The 21,129-nt window shown below is 43.2% G+C and overlaps 1 protein-coding gene across 1 annotated transcript; it reads left to right on the plus strand.

Moving 5' to 3' along the window:
- Nucleotides 1-861: 861 nt before the first annotated feature.
- On the plus strand, nucleotides 862-13,728 carry LOC101979118 (alcohol dehydrogenase 1-like). The gene is made up of 9 exons (XM_005357344.1): nucleotides 862-944; nucleotides 3,361-3,462; nucleotides 3,998-4,136; nucleotides 6,577-6,664; nucleotides 6,751-6,970; nucleotides 9,575-9,835; nucleotides 11,677-11,812; nucleotides 13,017-13,155; nucleotides 13,574-13,728. The coding sequence occupies exons 1-9, from the start codon at nucleotides 927-929 to the stop codon at nucleotides 13,596-13,598; spliced, it is 1,128 nt and encodes a 375-aa protein (XP_005357401.1). The 5' UTR covers nucleotides 862-926; the 3' UTR covers nucleotides 13,599-13,728.
- The last annotated feature ends 7,401 nt before the right edge of the window (nucleotides 13,729-21,129 follow it).

A 21,129-nucleotide genomic window follows, 5' to 3' on the forward strand; every position in this document is an offset into this window, starting at 1 on the left:
CTAGCGCTTCCTGCATAGCTGACTGCACTCTCTGCCTTTCTCCTCCAGTGTGTGCTGAGCTTATGTTCACGCATGCCAGTTGTAGCTGTAACTCACTGAGCTGCCCCTACCCATGTGGCTCCACGATCAGCACATGTGCGCACTGTTCTACTCGTTCCCCACAGTCATTGAAGTGACACTCTAACTAACCCTTATCTAACAGAGAAGGAGACCACGGCACAGAGCAAGGAAATATGCCCAAGTTCTTCTAGCATAAGGGATAGGGCATGTTGTAGGCACTGTTTCCTGGCAGGAGTGAAGTTCGTCTCTTATTAATGACGGCCATCCCCTGGGCCAGCTCCACGCTGCCTTAGGTCCTTGGTCAATGCTGACCAGTAGTGTGTGCTACAGAAATAACAGGGATTTCAGCACCTTTGCTGTGGCTGAGGGTGCTTCTCTGCTTTGAAGAGGACTGGACACCAACCCTTCCTCCCCTGAAGCTCTGTCTGTCCACCCCATCTGCCCCGCTTTGTCCCCTGTCCTCCTTACCATGCTTCATGTAGACTTTAAGTTACTGCTTTCCCCAGCAAAGGAAAGCAGACTTCTAACCTGTCTGAGAAAGGGGAAAGTGCAGCTGAGACAGGGGAAGAGTGAACCGAGAGAGGGGAGAGATGCAAAAGGAAGTGTGGAGCCTAACGAAAGCAGAATGTCCCCAACATCACATCCCCAGAACAAGTTTTCCTTGACAGGCCAGACAGTGCCCTTTGTTTTCACTTAATGTGCAGTAAGGATAAACTAATGGGTGTGTCATAAATGGTCAGATCACGTGTGGCATCAGCTGACACCCCAGCTAACAAAATCTGTGTGCAACCTTGGCCCAGTGCACTGTAGGAAGGAAAAGCCTACAGGGACCCATCAATCTCCTGCCAGCAGCGAGGACAGACAGCATGAGCACAGCCGGAAAAGTAAGAAAAAGATCTTGCTGTTGGGAATATATTCTCACTAACTTGCTAAAAGATGCTGACTTCTAACTCAGAAATGACGTGCACTGAAGGCAATGTTTGATGTGTGCTATAGCACAGGGTGTGCACTGCACGACTGTGCAGCCCGGCTGCTGCTAAATACCTTTAACAAGGCGCACAGACTCTAGATCTGGGGCCGTCCTCACTTCCTCACTAACTCTGCAGCACAGGGAATTCATTCTGAGCAACTGTGACTACCTTGTAAACAGAAAGCTTTAAAGAGATCTTCTGCAGAGAAGTCTGTGTTTATATCGAGATACATTAGTGGGCTGTCCTTTGGAATCACAGGTTTCTTTCTATATTTTGTTTGTTTGTTTAGATTGTCTAGACACGGTTTCTCTGTAACAGCCTTGCCTGTCCTGGAAATCACTGTGTAGACCAGGTTGGCCTCGAAGTAACAGAGATCCACCTACCCCTGCCTCCCAAGTGATAGGATTAAAGGCGTGTACCACCACAGTCCAGCATGTACTCATAGATTTCTTATGAAAACAGTAAAGTTAAATCTGTCAATAGTTTCATAAGAGCAATTTGACTTGGGAACATAGTAGAACTGTCCCACTAACCTTTAGATAAAATATCTGAAAAGAGGTGGATTGATTTCTAAACTTTAGGATCATCCACAGTGATTTACATTACCATGCGCACTGTGATTTGGAGGGGTCCATTGCTGTACAACTCATAAAATCTCTTGAAGCTCTATAGAACTGTTTCTTTTCTCTTAAAAAAAATCATCCAGCTTTACATCAATTAATTCCAAGAAAAACTGATTCACTTGCTAACACTGAGAATACACACATGTAGTACTAGGATTTCCACAAAGCCCCCTTACTTGTTCAATCTGTATATGGTACTGAAGACACGCAAGCAGTCACTCAGCATAAACAACTGATCTGTGCTATCCAACTGCCTAATTATAATGCCTGTGTTTCTGTTTAAACAAGGGCTGTTTTAGGAGTGGGTCAAAGGTTCAACAGCTCACAGAGAAAACAGGGGTTGGAGACTTCTGCATTCACGGTGTGACAGGATTTGGTATAGAAAAGATTGGGTGGAGAATCAGCACAGAAGGGGCAGTCACCAGTAGTTTTGTTCCAATTCACTTTATTTTCTTTCACTCCTGGTCATGTTTAGGATGGCATATCACATTTCAAGGAAAAGTATTAGGATAAAGAATGACTGAAAAAGTTAAAAGAAAAACTGAATTCATGCAGCATAAGTGGAAACCCAGTCCTATCAACCTAACAAGAATCCAGGGACTAGAGAATCCAGGCTGTCAAGTGCAGAGTCAGTAACAGCACTATGGTGACCATTGGCTTGAGTTTATACTGCATATAACAGGAAAATAACAATGTAGCCAGGTATGATAGACCATCCCTGAAATCTCAGTGCTAAGAAGGCCAAGACAGAAAGGTTCCTAGTTCAAGGCTAGCCTGGGCTGCTTCTCAGACTGTCTCAGAAATCCAAAGCCTGGGCCAGCTGGCCTGAGTCTGAAAAAGCATGGGATAAAACCGGACTTGCTGAACATAGCGGACAATGAGGACTACTGAGAATTCAAGAACAATGGCAATGGGTTTTTGATCCTACTGCACGTGCTGGCTTTGGGGGGGCCCGGGCAGTTTGGATGCTCAACTTACTAAACCTGGATGGAGGTGGGCGGTCCTTGGACTTCCCACAGGTCAGGGAACCCTGATGGCTCTTCAAGCTGATGAGGGAGAGGGACTTGATCGGGGGAGGGGGGGAATGGGAGGCGGTGGCGGGGAGGAGGCAGAAATCCTCAATAAATAAATAAATTAAAAAAATATTCTTATCATGAAAGTGTCTTATCGTGCACTTTGGTCATGGCTCTGGAATGTCCCTCGTGGGCCTGCCAGTTTTCATTGCCTATGGGTATGATATAGAAGCTTTTAGAAGTGCTCCTGTTTTATGTCTTCACTAATTTAAAAAAAATGCTTTTATGGTTTAATATAACTGAAAAAAAAAAAAAAGAAATCCAAAGCCTGGGATTTAACTCTGTGACACTGTACTTGCTCAGAACACACAAAGTTCCAGGTTCTGCTCCCAATCACTTCAAAAATATATTAATAATTATAATTTAGAATTGAACATATACCCAATGATTTTAGTACTAATGAGTACAAGAATAAAAGATAGTGTGAGAGTGCCCCGAAAGAGCACACACCCATGCATCCCAGTATATGGCCTTTCCTTTCCTTACCTTCTACTATGCTATTACACGTTTTTAAGGGTGTTTTGACTCCTTGCAAATGAGAAGAAATGTCCATTTCTATGTAACAATGGGTGGCAGACCTGGGACACAATTACAAAAATCTCCTTGGAGCTGCAGTAACCCTTCCTCTTCCAGGTGATCAAGTGCAAAGCAGCTGTACTATGGGAGACCAAGAAGCCCTTCTCCATCGAGGACATAGAAGTCGCACCCCCCAAGGCCCATGAAGTCCGTATTAAGGTAAAGTCCCTTTTTACCGTCTAAAATATTAGGCTTGAAAAACTCAGAAAATACTCCATAGATGTGTCCAACTGCCCATTAACATCCCGTTTCATATGCTCACCCCGACAATGAATGAGCCTCTTGCTGAGCCTAGCTGTTGACATCAGCCGCTGAAAGTTCGAAGTTTAACAAAATCCCTGAAAACTTTTAAAAATGTTTGTTTGTAAAGTGCTAAACATCTTGAGTCCAAAGCTATTAATATTAGGTAATTTCTTGGTACTCATTTCCTGTCTCTTTTTCCATAACATAGCATCCATTTTTATATATTGTATAAACTACATTTTGGGGGGTGACTTAATTCACAGGATGATCATTACCGTTTAAGCTGTTAATTGGGAGAAGAGATGAAAGCACGAAAAAATCACGGCCCTAAATCAAATCTGGAAGCAATAGGGGTTGTTAGCAAGCTCCTGAGAAGCCCCATTTCAGAACAGGTGTGCTAAACCTTCACAGTCGCTATCTTGGCTGAGTGAAATCAATCTCTTCTCTGTAGATGGTGGCCACGGGGGTCTGCCGCTCAGATGATCACGCGATTAGCGGAAGCATAACCACACCACTTCCTGCAGTTCTAGGCCACGAGGGAGCTGGTATTGTGGAGAGCATTGGAGAAGGGGTGACTTCTGTCAAACCAGGTACAGAATTCTTTACCATCAGGGTTTGTACTTTGGCATTGATCCCAAGAGCTTCCCCCTCAAAATAGGAAGCCCAGGAAGTGGGAGACTTAAAATCTGGCACAAGGTCACAGGGTTTCCACCCCTTCCTCCCTGCATGCCTCTGTCCTGGGCATCCAATCATGTCTTTTCTCTTTCTATATCTATTTTTATTGATAGTACGTCAGGCACTGAGTGAGAGTCTCCACTGTGACCTTCAGAGTTCACAATCTGCTAACTTCCACCTCAGTGTCCCTGAGCACCAGGGACTTTTCAGGATCCAAACAGACCTACAAGTGGGACAAAGGCAAGACCTGCAGGTCCAGGTTCTGAGTGCCTAGATGTAGGGAAGCTGCTCTGTGCTGAGTTCAGAGACCCGACTGCTCGCCTGGCTTCAGGATGCCTCTCCTGTAGAATGCCGTAGGTTTAACCGCATTGCATCCCCGTGATGGTTTCCTCTTCACTATATGCTCTTCCTTCTCTGATATAGAAGAATAATACAATATAAGAGGAAACTCCAGCGGGAAAAACATGGCTAAAGGCCTCCAAACACAAACACCATTTTATTAGCACTAATTGGAGCTCGAGATGGTGGGTGACTTATTACTTTATCCACGTTTTTATTTTACCTCTGCTGTTTGTATTCATAGGTAAAGGTTGAGTAAAAATAAATTTTCCGTGGTGTCATCACACATTCATTTTATCTATGAAACATAGTGATCAAGTCATGTTTTGGTTCGATAACATAGGTAGAACACATGATTTAAAAACAACAGCTGCATTCATCTCCAAAAACATCACTTTAGCCAATAGAGTCAGATGTCTCTCGCATTCCAAATAACCAGAAAATAAGGAAACAACTCATCTGGATGGAGTTAAGCTCTGCTGTTTCCTTTATTTGGAAACAAACTTAGAGTAAAACGATTTCTTTACTTCTCAGGAGGCTTTGTCGATAGCAGAAAAAAAATTGATCGTTCATAAACAATTATTTAAAAAAAAATTCACCTTTTCTTTCTCAGGGGAAACCTCTAACTCAGTGTTGAGGACTGAGATGTCCAGAGCAAGTCATCACTTCTCTGTCACATTTCAGTCTGTGTCTTCAAAAACAACTAAGATTATTCTTAAAGCTTTCGTTTCATAATAAGAGAAGCACAATCACTTTGAAAAACCAAAACATGGTGATGGAGAAACAACTCAGTGGGTGAGGTCATTCTGTTAGACAGTTGACAGTCACCTGTAACTCCAGCTGCTCGGGATCCAGCGCCCTCTGCTGGCCTTCAAGGGCGCGCGCACACACACACACACACACACACACACACACACACACAAGTGCATACACACATGGATCCTCAGACATGCACATAAAAACAGGACAAATCTTTTTAAGAAGTAAAAAGTTAGCTATTAAAAGTCTCATTTTAATTTTATAATGAAATTTAGTTTGTTTTAAGTTTATTATAAAATATTTCCTCCATTATGTTTGTTTTTATTTTAGTTTAGTTTTACTGTAACTATTATGGAAAATATCAGATTTCTCCAACATCCAATAAGAAGTTAGCAACTCATGACAACTAAGACTTTAATTTTATCTTATAATGAAATTTAGTTTGTTTTAATTTTATTATAAAATATTTTCTCTATTATGTTTGTTTTTATTTTAGTTTTATTGTAACTATTATGGAAAATATCCAACATCCAATAGGAAGTTAGCAACTCATGACAACTAAAGTATATATTTATACTTAGCAGTGAGTATATCTAAGGTTTGATCTGGCTAATATGTGCGAAGCCCCCAGAGAATGAGTCTCACAAGGAGAGTTAACTGCTGATCCGTGGAAATGGATGTTTTTACATTTCCCTTTTCTTTTGGGAAACTTCAGGCATATATAAACCTGGATGAATAGTAAGGCGGCAAGGCAAGGACCCATGCATGACTGTACAGGAAGTTCTTTTGTGTGTTAATATAAAGCAAACCTAAAGGTCAGAATAGCAAAACAGTCAGTCACTGGTTCTTACCTCTACCTCAGTCTGAAATAGGGATCCTGGCTCCAGGAATCTCAGAAAGAGACCGAGAGCTGTCTCCTCCCGTCTTATATTCCTCACTAGTTCTGGGATTAAGGGCATGCATCACTACCGCCCAGTCTCTAGAGTGGTAAACTAGTGTGTCTCCTGAGATTAAAGGTGCATGTCACCATGGCCTGGTCTGTAAGGCTGGCCAGTGTAGCTGTTTTACTTTTCTGATCTTCAGGCAAGCTTTATTTGTTAAAATACAAATGAAATACCACTACACATGGCATAGTGCAGAGGGGCCATATCTCTGGGAAACCTTTCTAGGACACACATCCCTACAGGAAAGCTTCATATTCTTGCTTTGTTAATTCCTGAGTAGATATTTAAGTGATTTTCTTGTTTCCCCTTCCAGGCGATAAAGTCATCCCACTATTTTCTCCCCAATGTGGAAAATGCAGGATCTGCAAGCACCCGGAGAGCAACTTCTGTCTGAAGAATGAGTAGGTTTCTCACTGTCTTCTTGCACAATTAAGGTGCACACTGGTTTTCTTCTGTCTCATGTCCTTTGTTGTGTTTCACTGGCTAGTTTGGCAAACCCTCGGGGAACTTTGCTTGATGGCACCACCAGGTTCACCTGCAAGGGGAAGTCAGTCCACAACTTCACCAGCACCAGCACCTTCTCCCAGTACACTGTGGTAGATGAGATGGCAGTGGCCAAAATCGATGCGGCTTCACCCCTGGACAAAGTCTGCCTCCTCGGCTGCGGGTTCTCAACTGGCTATGGCTCTGCTGTCAAAGTTGCCAAGGTAAGATGGACAGTGGCCCATGGTCCAAGCTACGTATGTATTGTTGGGAAAAAAATTGCTCACAGGCATCAGAGAGTGTTTTTGTAGAAAAGATAAGTCTGTCCAACTCCAGCAAGAATTCCCTCCACACACTCAAAGAAAAGCTCTATAATAATATACATCCAGTTCTGCCAAGTTCCCAAAGAAACTGGGCTCTCGTAGAAATTATTTGAAACTTATGTAGATCCGCAGCTGTAACACTTTGCATTTGCTGTTGTCTGTAAAGCTCTGTTATATCCCAGTCCCAAGATACACTTGAGCAATAAAACATGTTTTGAAGAGTCAGAAACTGGAACACTTGGCCATTTGGGACAAATGGAAGATTTTAAAGTGGTGATGTCATCACTGTTATCTCTAAAGTAAGCCAAAGTGGGGAGATCTGCACGGCACAAATGCTGTCACCAGTGTTTTTAAAAGACCAGCACTGCTACCCAGAGCCAGCCTACCTGCATGGTGGAAATTTCCTGAAAAGAAAACCAAGACTTAGTGATGAACCAGGACTTAATGGCACTGGACCAGGGCAGCACCTCTGAGCTGCCTGATGTTCTTTGAAAGAACATCACGATGAACGTGAGCTTTGATAATGGCCAGCTGAGGGCTGGGTTTGTCTCCTTCTTTATGGAGATTGAGAACAAACCTTAACAGCAACATTTTCCCAGCAAACCTAAACTTTGGTTGTGTTAGAGGTCTATCTTTCCTACAGTTTCTGTCTCTTAGTGTGTGCACATCGCATGAGAAACAGCTCCTTTAGCTAACCTCAACTGTGTGTGACCTAGTATATCCTGAGCGAGTTTGTTAGTAGATCCTTTAAAACCTCACTCTATGACTCTAGGATTCTCCCACATCATCTTCATAGGTTGATGGTGTGGATTAAAATATTAATAAGAAAATAAGCCCAGAAGGAATTGGAATGCTGAAGAAAATGCACCTTTTTATTATAGATGAAAATAATGCTGATTCTGAGTTATGAGAAAGTAAATGTTTTATTTCCATAATTACAATCTTGTTTTTATTTTGTGGCTTTCACACCAAGTGTAGTTACTCCTTGTACAGTTGCTCACCTGTTTAAACAGGAGGACTGAGGGAGCCTCGCAAGCCATGGGTACTTGTGGTCAAGGATTTCAGTCACTGTTATTAAAATATAGACCATCTATTGTTTCAGAATTTTTTCATTTGCCTCTGAAAGTCAGGCTTAAAGTCTCACAAAGACAACATTGGTCTCTTGATGTATTTCTTAAAATTTCCTGTCCACTTTGCTGTTAAGCCAAGGATGACTTGTCAATGCTGCCCAGATGACTTCAGCTCCAGTTACCCTGGTTGTGACTACTGAATGATAGTGAATCAAGGAGTTAATGATTGAAGGGTGGTTGGACTACCCTGCAGTCTCTTGGAGTAACCATGATCATTTGTTTCTGTTTGGGTACAAATTTCACTTCAGTCCCTGGTGTGCATATCCAAGGATCTGAGATATTTTAGTGGAAGCTCCATCACAGGTCGCCTCTCCCATCTCTCTCCAAACCCTGCTGCATCTCAGAAAGCCCACCAAATGGTGGCCCCTGTTGTAAGGATGCTACTTGTTTGTTCCAGGCTGCCCATAGCCCAAATAGTCACAAAGAAACTGTGCTAATTACAATACTGCTTTGTCTATTTGTGTATGCATATTTTTAGTTCACTTTTATCTCTTAAATTAACCCATTTTTATTATTTTATATTTTACCATGAGTCTCATGGCCTACTAGCAAGGTTTAATCAGGCTGATTTTGTCTTCCTCCTCTGGCAGCTCCATGGCATCTCCTGACTCTGTCTTCCTTATCCCAGCATTCAGTTTAGTTTTCCCCACCTTGCTCTATTCTGCCCTGTTCTAGGTCCAAAACAGTTTTTTATTAATCAATGGTAATCACAGCATACAGAGTGGAATACAACATCAGGCCCCTTCTCCAGTGATGCTCAAAACGACTCCGACAGGGTATTTAAATTGCCCTCCAGTAAACAGACAAATGGTTTTCTCCTCTCTGGGGGAGGCACGCTGGAAGGCTATCTGGGAGTACTGAATCCATTAAACCTGGGAATTTTCTAATTTGGTTTGACTTGGTCTGATTTGTATGGCTGAATTGGCTGAGAGGCTTACTGGGTTACAGAAAATTTTCCTTTTCATGTATACAAATTGCTTTTGTGAATGTATAAGTGGTTATTGTGTGGCCTGGGAAGAGAAAGTTCATTGCCATGTTGAGTTCAAAGATCGTCCAGTACAGCTGGTCTCACAGGGGATTCCCATTGGATTAGAATGGGGTTCCACCTGCAGAGATTCCAATTAGTGGTAGAGGCTGTTACTGGATCCTGAGATGAACAAAAAATGATAACTCCCCAGATACATCTAATATAGAACAAATTTTGAGAACCACTGTTGTACCTCTTTGGGCAGCTTTAGCCTGAAGAAGTTTTGGAAGCAGGTGGAATGACATCTGAGAGGCCATGACAGAGGACAAAGCAAGGTGCCTTGTGCAGCATGGAGCACTGCCTAGCAATCACTCTTTGGTCCATCTTTTGTATTTTCTGCAAACATAGGTGACCCCAGGCTCCACCTGTGCTGTGTTTGGCCTTGGAGGTGTTGGTCTGTCTGTCATCATTGGCTGTAAAACAGCTGGAGCAGCCAGGATCATCGCTGTGGACATCAACAAAGACAAGTTTGCGAAGGCCAAAGAATTGGGTGCCACTGAGTGCATCAATCCTTTGGACTACAGCAAACCCATCCACGAAGTAATCCAGGAAATGACAGATGGAGGGGTGGACTTCTCCTTTGAAGTAATCGGTCGCCTTGACACCATGGTAGGTGCCGTGGCATGCCTTGAGATCTGTCCTTCTGCCATCCATAATGTGCTCCAGACAGAAGAATAGAAATCTCATGCAGAAAGCTATTTTAGATGGTAATTTTCCATCTCTTGTTTTTTTCTCATATTTATTAATCCAGTGTTGTGATCAACATTTGAGTTTGTCTCAAGTAATAATGCTCCATTAATTATTAATACAGGAAAGCTTTTCATTGACCTTTTTTTTTTTTGGTAAAAATCAGTTCATCAAGGGAAATTAAAAACAAATTCTGGACCTAAAAGGATAAATGGATTTTTTCCCACATTCTTAATATTATACAATATTTGATATTAACTATTCTGAAAAGCATTTTCAAGTCTCATCTTGTGGCCAAAAGCAATAATGAGTAATTTGGGTCCAAGTATTATTTCATTAGCATCAAACATGTTAGAGGAGTGGCTGCTTTAAAGGATCACCATGTTTTCATCTCAGAAACAACACCATGCCGGGCAACAAAAACGCCAGATCTGCATGTTGGAGTAAATACTTTTCAAAATAAAATTCATAGATTCTGTCATAGCCCCTAAATTTAAGAGATACATATTTTGGCTCTCTATCTCTGTCTCTCTTCTCTCTCTGTCTCTCTCTCCCACCATTCTCACACCCAGGGACTGGACTCTACCCACTCTGCCACCCTCTATCTCCTCTCCCCCCAAAAAAAAGAAGAAGAAGAAAAAAGATGCATATTTTGTGGGGTTATTTATGATCTACACGACATAGTGCAGTAAACTACTTAGCATGGAGCCAGCTGCCATGTGGTAAGCCCTCAATTAAGGTCAGCTGGGGATAATGATAAGCAAGGCTATTGCCAAGTGTAGAGTGCTTAAACTTTTGAAACGAACATTCTTCATATAGTTGCAGACACCACACATTACTAAGTATGTAACTTCTCCAGTTACATATCAGCCAACCTAAGAACTCTGGAGTTCTAGAGAAGCATCCCCAGAGACCTAAAATAATCACCATTACTGAGGTCCTCCAGAAAGCCTTGGCAGAGTTGGAAATAAAGAATGGCTATGGTGCCCTGAGAGTGACATTCTTCTCAGCCTCAAACTGAGACTAGATGTCAAGAGAGGCTAGCCTCTCCTCTGTGAGTGGGGAGCCTTCAATGTTCAGGGTTCTGGCTTCCCACAGCCATCGTTCTTCTGTGTCAGTGGATCTGAAGATCCAAAAGTCTGATACCCACGTGTTCTGAGGACATCTGGTTTTCTGAATGTCATGTTTCAAAATCAAAATACCAGGCAACATGCATATTTGAGGATTAAATACCATCTTTTACAACAGAATTTTAAATGAAAGAATTGAAAGTGAAAACTACCTGGATGTCTACAGATAACAGAATAATGTAAAACCAATGCACACACTGGATTCACAGCCACTGAAAACTTGCCCGTTCTTGATCTAAGCCCCACAGTAGGGACGTGTTATAAAGGGAGGTGGACAAATAGATAAGAGACAACTTCTGATGATGTCATCATTACATCTTCACCATCTAAGTTCTGTCTTAGAGTGCAAACTTCAAAACTGTGGTTAATGGACAATGACAGTGAGTGAACCTACGCATAGGCAGCCTGAGAGTCACGTGATGAGGAAACAATGTTCTCCTTGGAGGACCCAGACTGCACGGGCTCCCAATGGGACTTGATTCTTTATTAGTTGATAAGGAAGACTTGAACATAAATTCATTCATTCACTCCTTTTCTCAAAATATTTCTCTGCACATATCTTCATATGAAATGAACCTGTGTATTGTGAGTAGACCATGAGAATATCCAGTTTAAGTATTATTTTTATTGTAGATGTCTTCCCTGTTAAGCAGCCACGCATCGTGTGGTGTAAGTGTCATTGTTGGGGTGCCTCCTAATTCCCAAAGCCTCTCTGTGAACCCTTTGTTGCTGCTGCTGGGTCGTACCTGGAAAGGAGCAATATTTGGTGGTATGTATTCACAGCTGAGGATCAAGTTCTGTATGTATTCTTGTGTGCCAAGGTGATCGTGTGGGTGTGTGTGGAGACAGAGAACATTTGATGTAGCTACAGGAGCAATCAGCCTTGTTCCTTGCCTCTGGGGTCTCAGTGGCCTACAGTCATGGTCAGGCTAGACTTCCTAGCCAGCCAATCCCAGGAATCTCCCAATTTCCTCTCTGCAGACCTGGAGTTACAGGCTCCCCCAGCCCTGAAACCACTGTTAAATGTTACTGGGTTTGTTTATTTGTTTTGTTTTTTTATTCTGGAGATCAACACAGCAGACATGACAACCTCTCCCTTTAACTGAACCCCTACCCCTATAAGAAACAGTCCAGAGAGGAAGCTATTGACTAGAATTCTTAAAAATTGTGACAAGCGTTCTCAAGCATGGGTCTCCATAGTTAGTGGCTTCTGGTGGGTGGTGATGAGGAAGGAGCTCAGTTTTATTTATTGGGCGTTCGGCCATGCTCCAGTGAGAACATAGGCAACACAAATTGACCTTGGTATATTTTTCCCTTGGGGGATGTCACAAGTGTTGCAGGGTGGACCTGGAAGGACGGGGAAGCGAGTGTGATCAGGGGCATTGTGTGAAATCCCAGATAATCAATAAAAATCTAATGTCAGAAAAAACAAACAAAAAGAACTTCATTACCTGAACCATCTCCCCAGCTTTGAGGATCTAATTCCTGACTTTTTTCAGAATTTCTTCCCTTTGGTAACAGAAAAGTTCTAAGAAGGCAGCATGGAAATCATGTTCTCTCTGCAGCAAGAACGGATGCAGGAAATCCCAAGACAGGCTGCTCTGCTCCCCATAAATGAGCCAGGGCTTTCCTGGCTTCTTCTACTTGGGTCTCTAAGGCCCAAAAATGCCTCATAGGACACAGAGAGCCCAAGGCAGTAATGTTTGCCTACACTCCCTTCCTCTGGCTATAAACATCTGCACTATGATTTCTCTAGGAAAGATCTACTAAGCCGCCGTCATCAGCCAGGGACCCTGACATCAGGTGGCATGTTATAAGACATTAACGCCACGCAGAGGGTGTTTGAGTCCCGCGTCTGCCGCTCAGGTGGCAGCCTGGGCACTGTTAGGAACTTGGTTTCTTTGGAAGATCTCTTGTCTAATTCTCCTGCCTGCCCCCTGGCTGCATCTCATGGTGCTGCTCTCTCCTTTCAGGCTTTAAGAGTAAAGATTCTGTCCCCAAGCTTGTGGCTGATTTCATGGCTAACAAGTTTCCATTGGAGCCGTTAATTACCCATGTTTTACCTTTTGAGAAAATCAATGAAGCGTTTGAGCTGCTTCGCTCTGGAAAGAGGTGAGAGCTTTAAGATTCTTTGTATGGGGTGGGTGGGGGAAAGAGATTATTTTTCTGGTAGGGGAAATGGCCAACAGAAATGAAGAAGAAATGGAATAAGAGCAAAAATGGGACTTCTGTGACCGTTCAGACTCTGCACGCACATGTATGACCCAGGGCATTTTATAAGGCTAAGCCTCAGTTCTCACAGTCTCTAAAATGGAGAAAATATGATAATCGACCTCATAGTGCCACTGCTTAGGATGAGGTTTAAATGAGACAATGCCTAAAAAGCTTCTACAAAGTGTATGGCAAATAGCCAGCATGAAATGTCTGTTATGGATGGTTTTCACTGAGACTCATAACACATGCTTTATTTACCCTCTGGGCACTGTGAGTTCTGGGAACGTGAAACAACACCTTATGTTTCATATTTCAGTATCCGGACTGTGCTGACGTTCTGAGACCATACTGATGCCTTCCTATTCCTGACCCCTGCACCCCACTGAATCAAGACACCAGCCACATACAGCGCTAATGTTGTTCCTTAGAGACACTGCCAATAAAGTAATCATGTAAGCTTTCTGCGAGAAACTGAATTTTCTATGATTCTGTTTTCAACCCCAAGTGAGAGCAACCACACCTCAGATGGGGAGCTGGAGGGTGCCCAGCCTTCCTTCTGATTTGATTGACCTCTGTCATCTTTCCTACTGGGGACAACGTCTATTGTGACATCTGATATTCTTTTCTGTCTGGAATTCACAGATTGTCTTCATACATCAACATAATCTGCCTCTCCCAGAAGCTGGACTTGAGAAATCAATACCTCTAGTCCTACTTCATTGTTCAATGGTCCTAGCCTCATCTTTTTACCGGGTCCTCTGCTGTAACCAAGTCTCTCCCTGTCATGTGGGATAATTCTATTAATAGTTGCCCATAAATTTAACATCTGCCTCACAAAAGGTGAATGCGTATCAAATGAGAATATCACCTTTTTAGGCTATGGAAGAACTCACTGGATTTGAGGAGATTTAAGGAACTGATATTTCCACAAGTGTTTAGTGAGCTCTTCCATAGCCTTGGGGATACCTGTTATTTGGTGGTTGTTCATGTTGGTGACTGGATAAATTAAGGCTGGTTATTTGATAACCTTGGAATCTACTCTCTAATTTCATAGTATAATTGGTTGGTTCTCCTCTAAACCCCTCTGTGAGTATCTGCATATCTCTATTATCTGTTTTTTTAAAGGTTTATTTATTTATTTATTTATTTAGTATACAGTAGTCTCAGTAGTCTCTCTGCATGTATGCCTGCAGGCCAGAATAGGACACCTGATCTCACTACACATGGCTGTGAGCCACCATGTGGTGGCTGGGAATTGAACTCAGGACCTTTGGAAGAACAAGAAGTACTCTTAACCACTGAGCCATCTCTCCAGCCCTCTATTTTCTGTTTCAGTGAGTTTTTTGAAGGCCTGTACTTATCAATTTCTCACAGTTGGCACTGATGTCAACCAATGTTTTTAGAAATAAAACAAGAATGAACAAACCAATAATAATTATAATACATGTCACGTGAATCCCAAGTAATTACCCTATCATTTAATTGTTTGATTTTCAAACCATCCATTGTAGAGTCATGCAGAGATCTAACTTTCTTTATCATAATATTATTTTCCATTTTCTATCTTTGGAAAAAAGTCTCTCTCTCTCTCTCTCTCTCTCTCTCTCTCTCTCTCTCTCTCTCTCTCTCCCTCTCTTTCTCTATCTCTATCTCTTTGGCTAATTCCCCCCTTAAAGAATTCTGAGTTTTCTCACCAAGTCTGCTGACGATGACACTGAAGTGTAAGGCTGGCTGTCATCGTGTAGCAGGGTCTGGACTGAGAACACAGGCGATGCACAGCCTGACTGAGGACAGGCGCTACAGATGATGCATATCTGTGAGCTGGGACTATGTGACAGTTGCCTGAGCAGGTGTCCAGGGGGCTTCCCTAGTGTGGCTGCAGCCTGAGGAGAGGGCCTGGGGGAAGTACACAATCCACAGGGAGAAGCAGACCACCTGAAAGGCGGATTCAGGGAAATGAGCAACAGCAGCAGTGTGAAGGGCAGGGAACATGAGAGTGATGGTACTGAAGGCAGAGCCGGCCCTGGGTGAGGGAACAACTCTGGGGTATTCAGAGCCCAGGCGCCATGGTGTTTGGGGTTTGTGGAGACTACTGCAGAAGAGCTGATACAGGGAATACCAAAGTCGCTCAGGGGGTTCAGGGGAGGAAAGGAAAATTCAGGTGATGCAGCTCCAGTGGATGGTGGTGGCTGCAAAGCCACAGGCAAGCAACCAGCTTGGGAAATCAAACCCCAAAGGTTGGATGCCAGAAGACATGTTAATCTAATTAATCATTATCAATAAAAGCTCAGAGTCAGATATCAAAAAGAACATGAAAGATCTGAGAAGCAGGGAGCAGGCAGCAGTTGCCTCCTACTTCTTCCTTTCCTCCATCCAAAAGGACCTACAGACTCTCTCTGCCCCGCCTTACTACTTCCTGTTTCCTCTCTGTCTACAGTCCTCCAAGCCTCTATGGTTAATTTAGGTCACCTAGTGTCTGGCTCCAACCTCTGACTCCAAGCAAGCTTTATTTGTCAGAATAGAGTCAAGTATCACACAACACTAAAGGGTACCTCTTCACAGTTGATGGCTTCAGGCAGAGCTTGGGGTTGGGGGGAAGGGAGTGGGGAAGACTCAGTTGTCTTTACCAGGTAGGCCACTGGGAGCTTGCTGGTATATAGAAGGAACACAATTTGACTTGGTGTTCTGTTTTGTTTTGTTTTTGGACGGCTAACACAGGGGTGGGAGGGTAGACCTGGGAGGAATGTGAATGAGTGTGATTTGGGTGCATTATATAAATTCCCAATAGAAATGCTATTTTAGAAAAAATTCAAAGAAACAATTGAAAACGGAACCAATGATTTCAGGAATTGTACAAATAGTCAGGTGGATAAATTATGGAAAACAATTAAGGAATTAAGGAATGAAAGAATTTGATAAGGCACTAGAGGTTCTAAAAAGAAGAACAACCAAAAACCTTGTAAATGAAATGCTCAGTAAACCCAATTTTAGACACTCAGTGAGATGGCGCAGTGGGCAAAGATGCTTCTGTGAAAGCCTGGGACCCTCACAGTGTTGTAATATGAGCAGGGGGGGGCTGCGTCCCTAGCACCCCGGCCGCCTGCTATCTTATGCCCCGACACTGTATTCTTTTAAATACTGCTTGGCCCATTATATCTAGCCTCTTCTCGGCTAACTATTGACCTGGACTACCCCATTCCTAATAAAGTGTGTAGCACCAAGGTGCGCTTACCAGGAATATTCTAGCCTACATCCATCCTGGGCCGGAGCTTGAACGCGTCTGCCTCAGAGAGCAGAGCTATTGTGTCTGCCTGGGAGAGGGGAGCATGGCGTCTCTGAGCTCACTTCCTCTTCCTCCCAGCATTCTGTTCTGTTCTATGTTCTAACCAATAAAATGGCCCAAGACAGTTTCTTTATTTTTTAACCAATGACCTTCCTCCATCATCACAGTAGGAGGAGAGAGGCTCTCTCCAGAGTGGTCCTCTGCCCTTTTTGTGTGTACTTTTTAAAACATCAGTTGAGAGCTTCCACAGAGCAAGCAGTGGAGAGGACGTCAGGGCCTGAGGACTAACTCTAAGTCAGCACAGTCAGGCAACTAGAAGGAGGAAAAATAAGAAATAATAGGCAGAAATTTCAATGATTTGGGGACAAATTAAAATAGCCGTGCGCAGTCTCCAGCTCACCAGCAAGCCCATCGAAATTCTATGGCATTCTTCAGAGAACGGAAAACTGTCTCTAAAACTAAAGAGCAAGCACAAACCATCCTGTGTTACCAGAGTCCTGGGTGAGGAGAATGCCCAAGGCACAGCTGCACTTGGTTTGCACGCAGGCCCCAGAGCTCTAGTAACAAAACAACATGGTGGCAGCACAAAACAGACCCCTAGACCAGCAGAATAGAAAACAAGACTGTAAATCAAAACCGTAGTTCTCCCAAGGAAACCCTGCCTACACTGAGTATTCTACAGAAGCTAGTCAACTGATTCTGATTTTAGTGATTGTGAAGAGGCTGGAACACTTCAGGTCCAGAGGCAAAGAATCCTGGGCTATCTTAGCCCTTTAGACGTCCATCTATTGCCCACCCGAATCTGCATCATCTTTGTAACTAGTAGGTAAATCCCTTTGGAAAGTTCAATCAGACCCTCTCCTCCATCAACCCACAACCTTAGAAATTGATAATCTCACACCTGAGGCCCAGACATTCTACCACCCCGTTTTAGCCCATCTGACTGTCCAACCCCGACCAATGTATTTGCAAAGTATCTGAATTTATTTACACTTTGTTCTGTTTCCATAACAACTTCACAAAAGTTTTGCTATGTTGGGACATAGCATTTGGGGTAACCTATATCTGTACTCCCAGGCTATGCTAATACTAATACTTGGCCCTAGAATGTACTATTACTTCCATTGAAGAGAGATCTGTGTGATTTTTACAGTGACTTGGTTACAATGAACTGAATTTTAACAAAGGTACTGCAAACAAACACTGGTAAACAAAACAAAATGAAAAGCCAGCCTCCAAGAAATGTTTCTTGGAGAAACATATGACCATATGCAGAATCAAACCATAGTCCCTATCTTCTTTCTTATATAAAAATCAATTCTAGATAGGTCAAAGGTCTTAATAAGACCCTGAAGACTTTGAAAATAGTGGAAGAACCCATGGGAAAACACTGTAAAATGCAGACCCAGGCAAGGCCTTTCTGCACAGCATACCATCCGCCCAGGAACTGAGTAGCTGAGTAAAACAGCCAAACAGCTTCCTGGTCTTGGGGGTGGGGTGGGATAGGGGTAGGGGGAGATGGGGAGAGAAAAGTTGGAAGGGAAGGAGGGGGGGAACTTGGGGAAACAGGAGGATTGGGATGGAGGAAGGTTGGACAGGGGAACATGGAATCACAGTTCTTAGTTAGGGGAGCCACTTTAGGGTTGGCAGGAGACTTGACCCTAGAGTGGCTCCTAGGAGCCCATGGTGATGTCCCCAGTTGGTCCCTTGGGCAGCTGAGGTTAGGCAATCTGAGAGGACCCTATCCTATAGCAATACTGACGAATATCTTCCATATCACCATAGAACCTTCATCTGGTGATGGATGGAGATAGAGACAGAGACCCACACTGGAGCACTGGTCTGAGCTCCCAAGGTCCCAATGAGGAGCGGAAGGAGGGAGAAGATGAGCAAGGAAGTCAGGATCACAAGGGGCTCACCCACCCACTGAGACAATGGGGCTGATCTATTGGGAGCTCACCAAGGCCAGCTGGACTGTGACTGAGAAAGCATGGGATAAAACCGGACTCTCTGAACATGGCGAACAATGAAGGCTGATGAGAAGCCAAGGACAATGGCACGGGGTTTTGACCCTACTTCATGTTCTGGCTTTGTGGAAGCCTAGCCAGTTTGGTTGTTCACCTTCCTAGACATGGACGGAGGGGGGCGGACCTTGGACTTTCCACAGGGCAGGGAACCCTGACTGCTCTAGGAACTGGAGAGGGAGGGGGAGAGGAGCTTGGAGGAGGGAGAGAAGGGTGGGAGGAGGGGGAGGGAAATGGGAGGCTGGGAGGAGGCAGATACTTTTTTTTCTTTTCTCAATAAAAAGAAATAAAATAAAAAAATAAAAAAAATAAAAATAAAAAAAATGAATACCAAATAAAATCTAACCAATCAGAAAAAAAAACAGCTTCCTGGTAAACTTTATCTGTGATCGGGGATATTACAGTCAACAGTAATAGCACTATGCTATGAAAAAAATCACCATTTATTGTTAAGTTACTATGTCTGTATTTACAGTGTTCTGATTCTGTATTACTAAGTCTGTGGGGTCTGTACCGTCTGCAGTATAGTACCCGTATCCTATTGTGCTTCTGTTTCTACACCACCTTAAGGAGGACGGTGTACATAAAGCTTTGCTTCATGATCTACAGAATCCACCCCTCATGTGCTAAACACATCAGTCTTTACCTGGGCCCAGAACACTGCAGTGGATCCCTGACTACCTCTGCTTTTTATCAACTGTGAGATTAGTTCTAAGACCTCGAACAGCAAGGTCTCTGGATAAATATTGCCAACACTCTCTTCATGTTTACATCAAAATCAGGATCCAAACTGGTGATACATTCTAACCTTGGGAAAGAAAGATCACAGCCACTCTCTGACAAGCTTTGGCTTCAGGGTCAAAGTAAAATGTTGTGCAAATCTTGATATCTGGTGTTGGGTTTGTCTTGATTAAGAACATTAACCCAGGAAGTAGATATTTTGCTACTGGCACAGTTGAAGGCTATTTGATTCTTTACACATACACAAAGTATAAATAAATGATGTTCTCTTTCCCAAATATCTGTTAAGTAAATATTAAGCACAGAGACTTGGACAAAATCTTTGGCCTACAAAAGTCTGAAGTTGAATAGGATGACATATGAATTTCAGGCCGTCTGTATGCATTTTTCCCATTAGGCTTTACAAAATATGGAGGCTACCTTTGTGGGTACAGAGCTGAATGAACTTTGGACTGCCCCAAGTCTTCTTGGCAGTACAGAGAGTATGAGAGCTGTGTGTTAAGGTCCTGGCAGTACCGATTACCAGCTTATGGCACCTTGCAAGACAGTATGGATGGCCACCCTTGAGACATCACAGTCCTCTTGATATACCTGAAGGTGTCAGAATGAGACATCAAACCCAAACTGGGCACCTGGTCCACATGAGTGACAGAGTCTAGTCTAAAGACAGAAGAATTACCAACAATGATCATGCAGAGATGGAGGGAGGGAAGGGGTATGGGAGACAGGGAAGGAAGAAGAGAAGAGGGGAGGGGGAGGGAGGGAGGGAAGGAGGGAAGAAAGGAGAGAAGGATTAAAATAAGGAGGGGAGGGAACATGAATGGTCCCTAAGATACGTTGTTAAAATACAAGTTCAAAATCCAGTGTCCTTTGATGATATAGTGATCTGTCTGCGTGGTCACACCAGAAAACCCCATAACATCAGCCTTCCTGCCCACAGTTCCATTCTTGCTGTCTTAGAAAGGGCATTAGGGAATCTTTATACTTCTCTTACCTCACCTGTAATACTAAGAAAACCTTTCTCATCGTGCTGCTCTTAAGATAATGTAATAATGTAGGAAGAACTCCCGCTAGGGTTGTAAAAGCATAATAAACATCCATTAGCTTCTTAAACATCTGGGCTTCATAGAAAAACTGTACCCTTCCATGACAGTGGACAGAGAGTACTCTCGTGGGACTCTTAAAGGTATTGGACTTTGGACCTAGTGGGACACCTGACTCCTATCCAGACTATTGTAAACAAAGGTAGGTGGGGAGGTAGACAGCCATTCTCTGGAAGAGGTGCCCGATTTGACCATGTGACCTCTAATAAGCTGTCTACAGCAGCATAATTAAAATTGGACATGGACAACATTATTGTTCCTTTGACAACCCTAGAGAAGTGTAAAGTATATGCTTATGTATATATACTGCCCTCTTGCTTACTTAAGGAGTGATATGTACTCTGGTCCACTAACATTGGTAGCAAACACAATACTCAATAAAAATCAAATGCATGTTCTCGAACCCAAACTTAGACATTAAACAAAGGACAAAGGACATGAATTAAGGGACTTTTGGCCCATTTGACAAACATTCATTCTTTAGACCAACTCAAGTGCAACTCTAAAGTCTCCCGAGTCCTCCGTGAGAATAGCTTTGTCTCCTAGCGCTTCCTGCATAGCTGACTGCACTCTCTGCCTTTCTCCTCCAGTGTGTGCTGAGCTTATGTTCACGCATGCCAGTTGTAACTCACTGAGCTGCCCCTACCCATGTGGCTCCATGATAAACACATGTGTGCACTGTTCTGCTTGTTCCCCACAGTCATTGAAGTGACACTCTAAC

The sequence above is a fragment of the Microtus ochrogaster genome, chromosome 21, assembly GCF_000317375.1.
Source record: "Microtus ochrogaster isolate Prairie Vole_2 chromosome 21, MicOch1.0, whole genome shotgun sequence".
Taxonomy (NCBI): Eukaryota; Metazoa; Chordata; class Mammalia; order Rodentia; family Cricetidae; genus Microtus; species Microtus ochrogaster.

What these genes read in the sequence shown, in the direction of transcription:
- LOC101979118 (XM_005357344.1), top strand. An exon ending in AACTTCTGTCTGAAGAATGA is followed by an intron (nt 6,665 to 6,750) that starts GTAGGTTTCTCA and finishes TTCACTGGCTAG; the next exon opens with TTTGGCAAACCCTCGGGGAA. An exon ending in TCGGTCGCCTTGACACCATG is followed by an intron (nt 9,836 to 11,676) that starts GTAGGTGCCGTG and finishes TTTTTATTGTAG; the next exon opens with ATGTCTTCCCTGTTAAGCAG.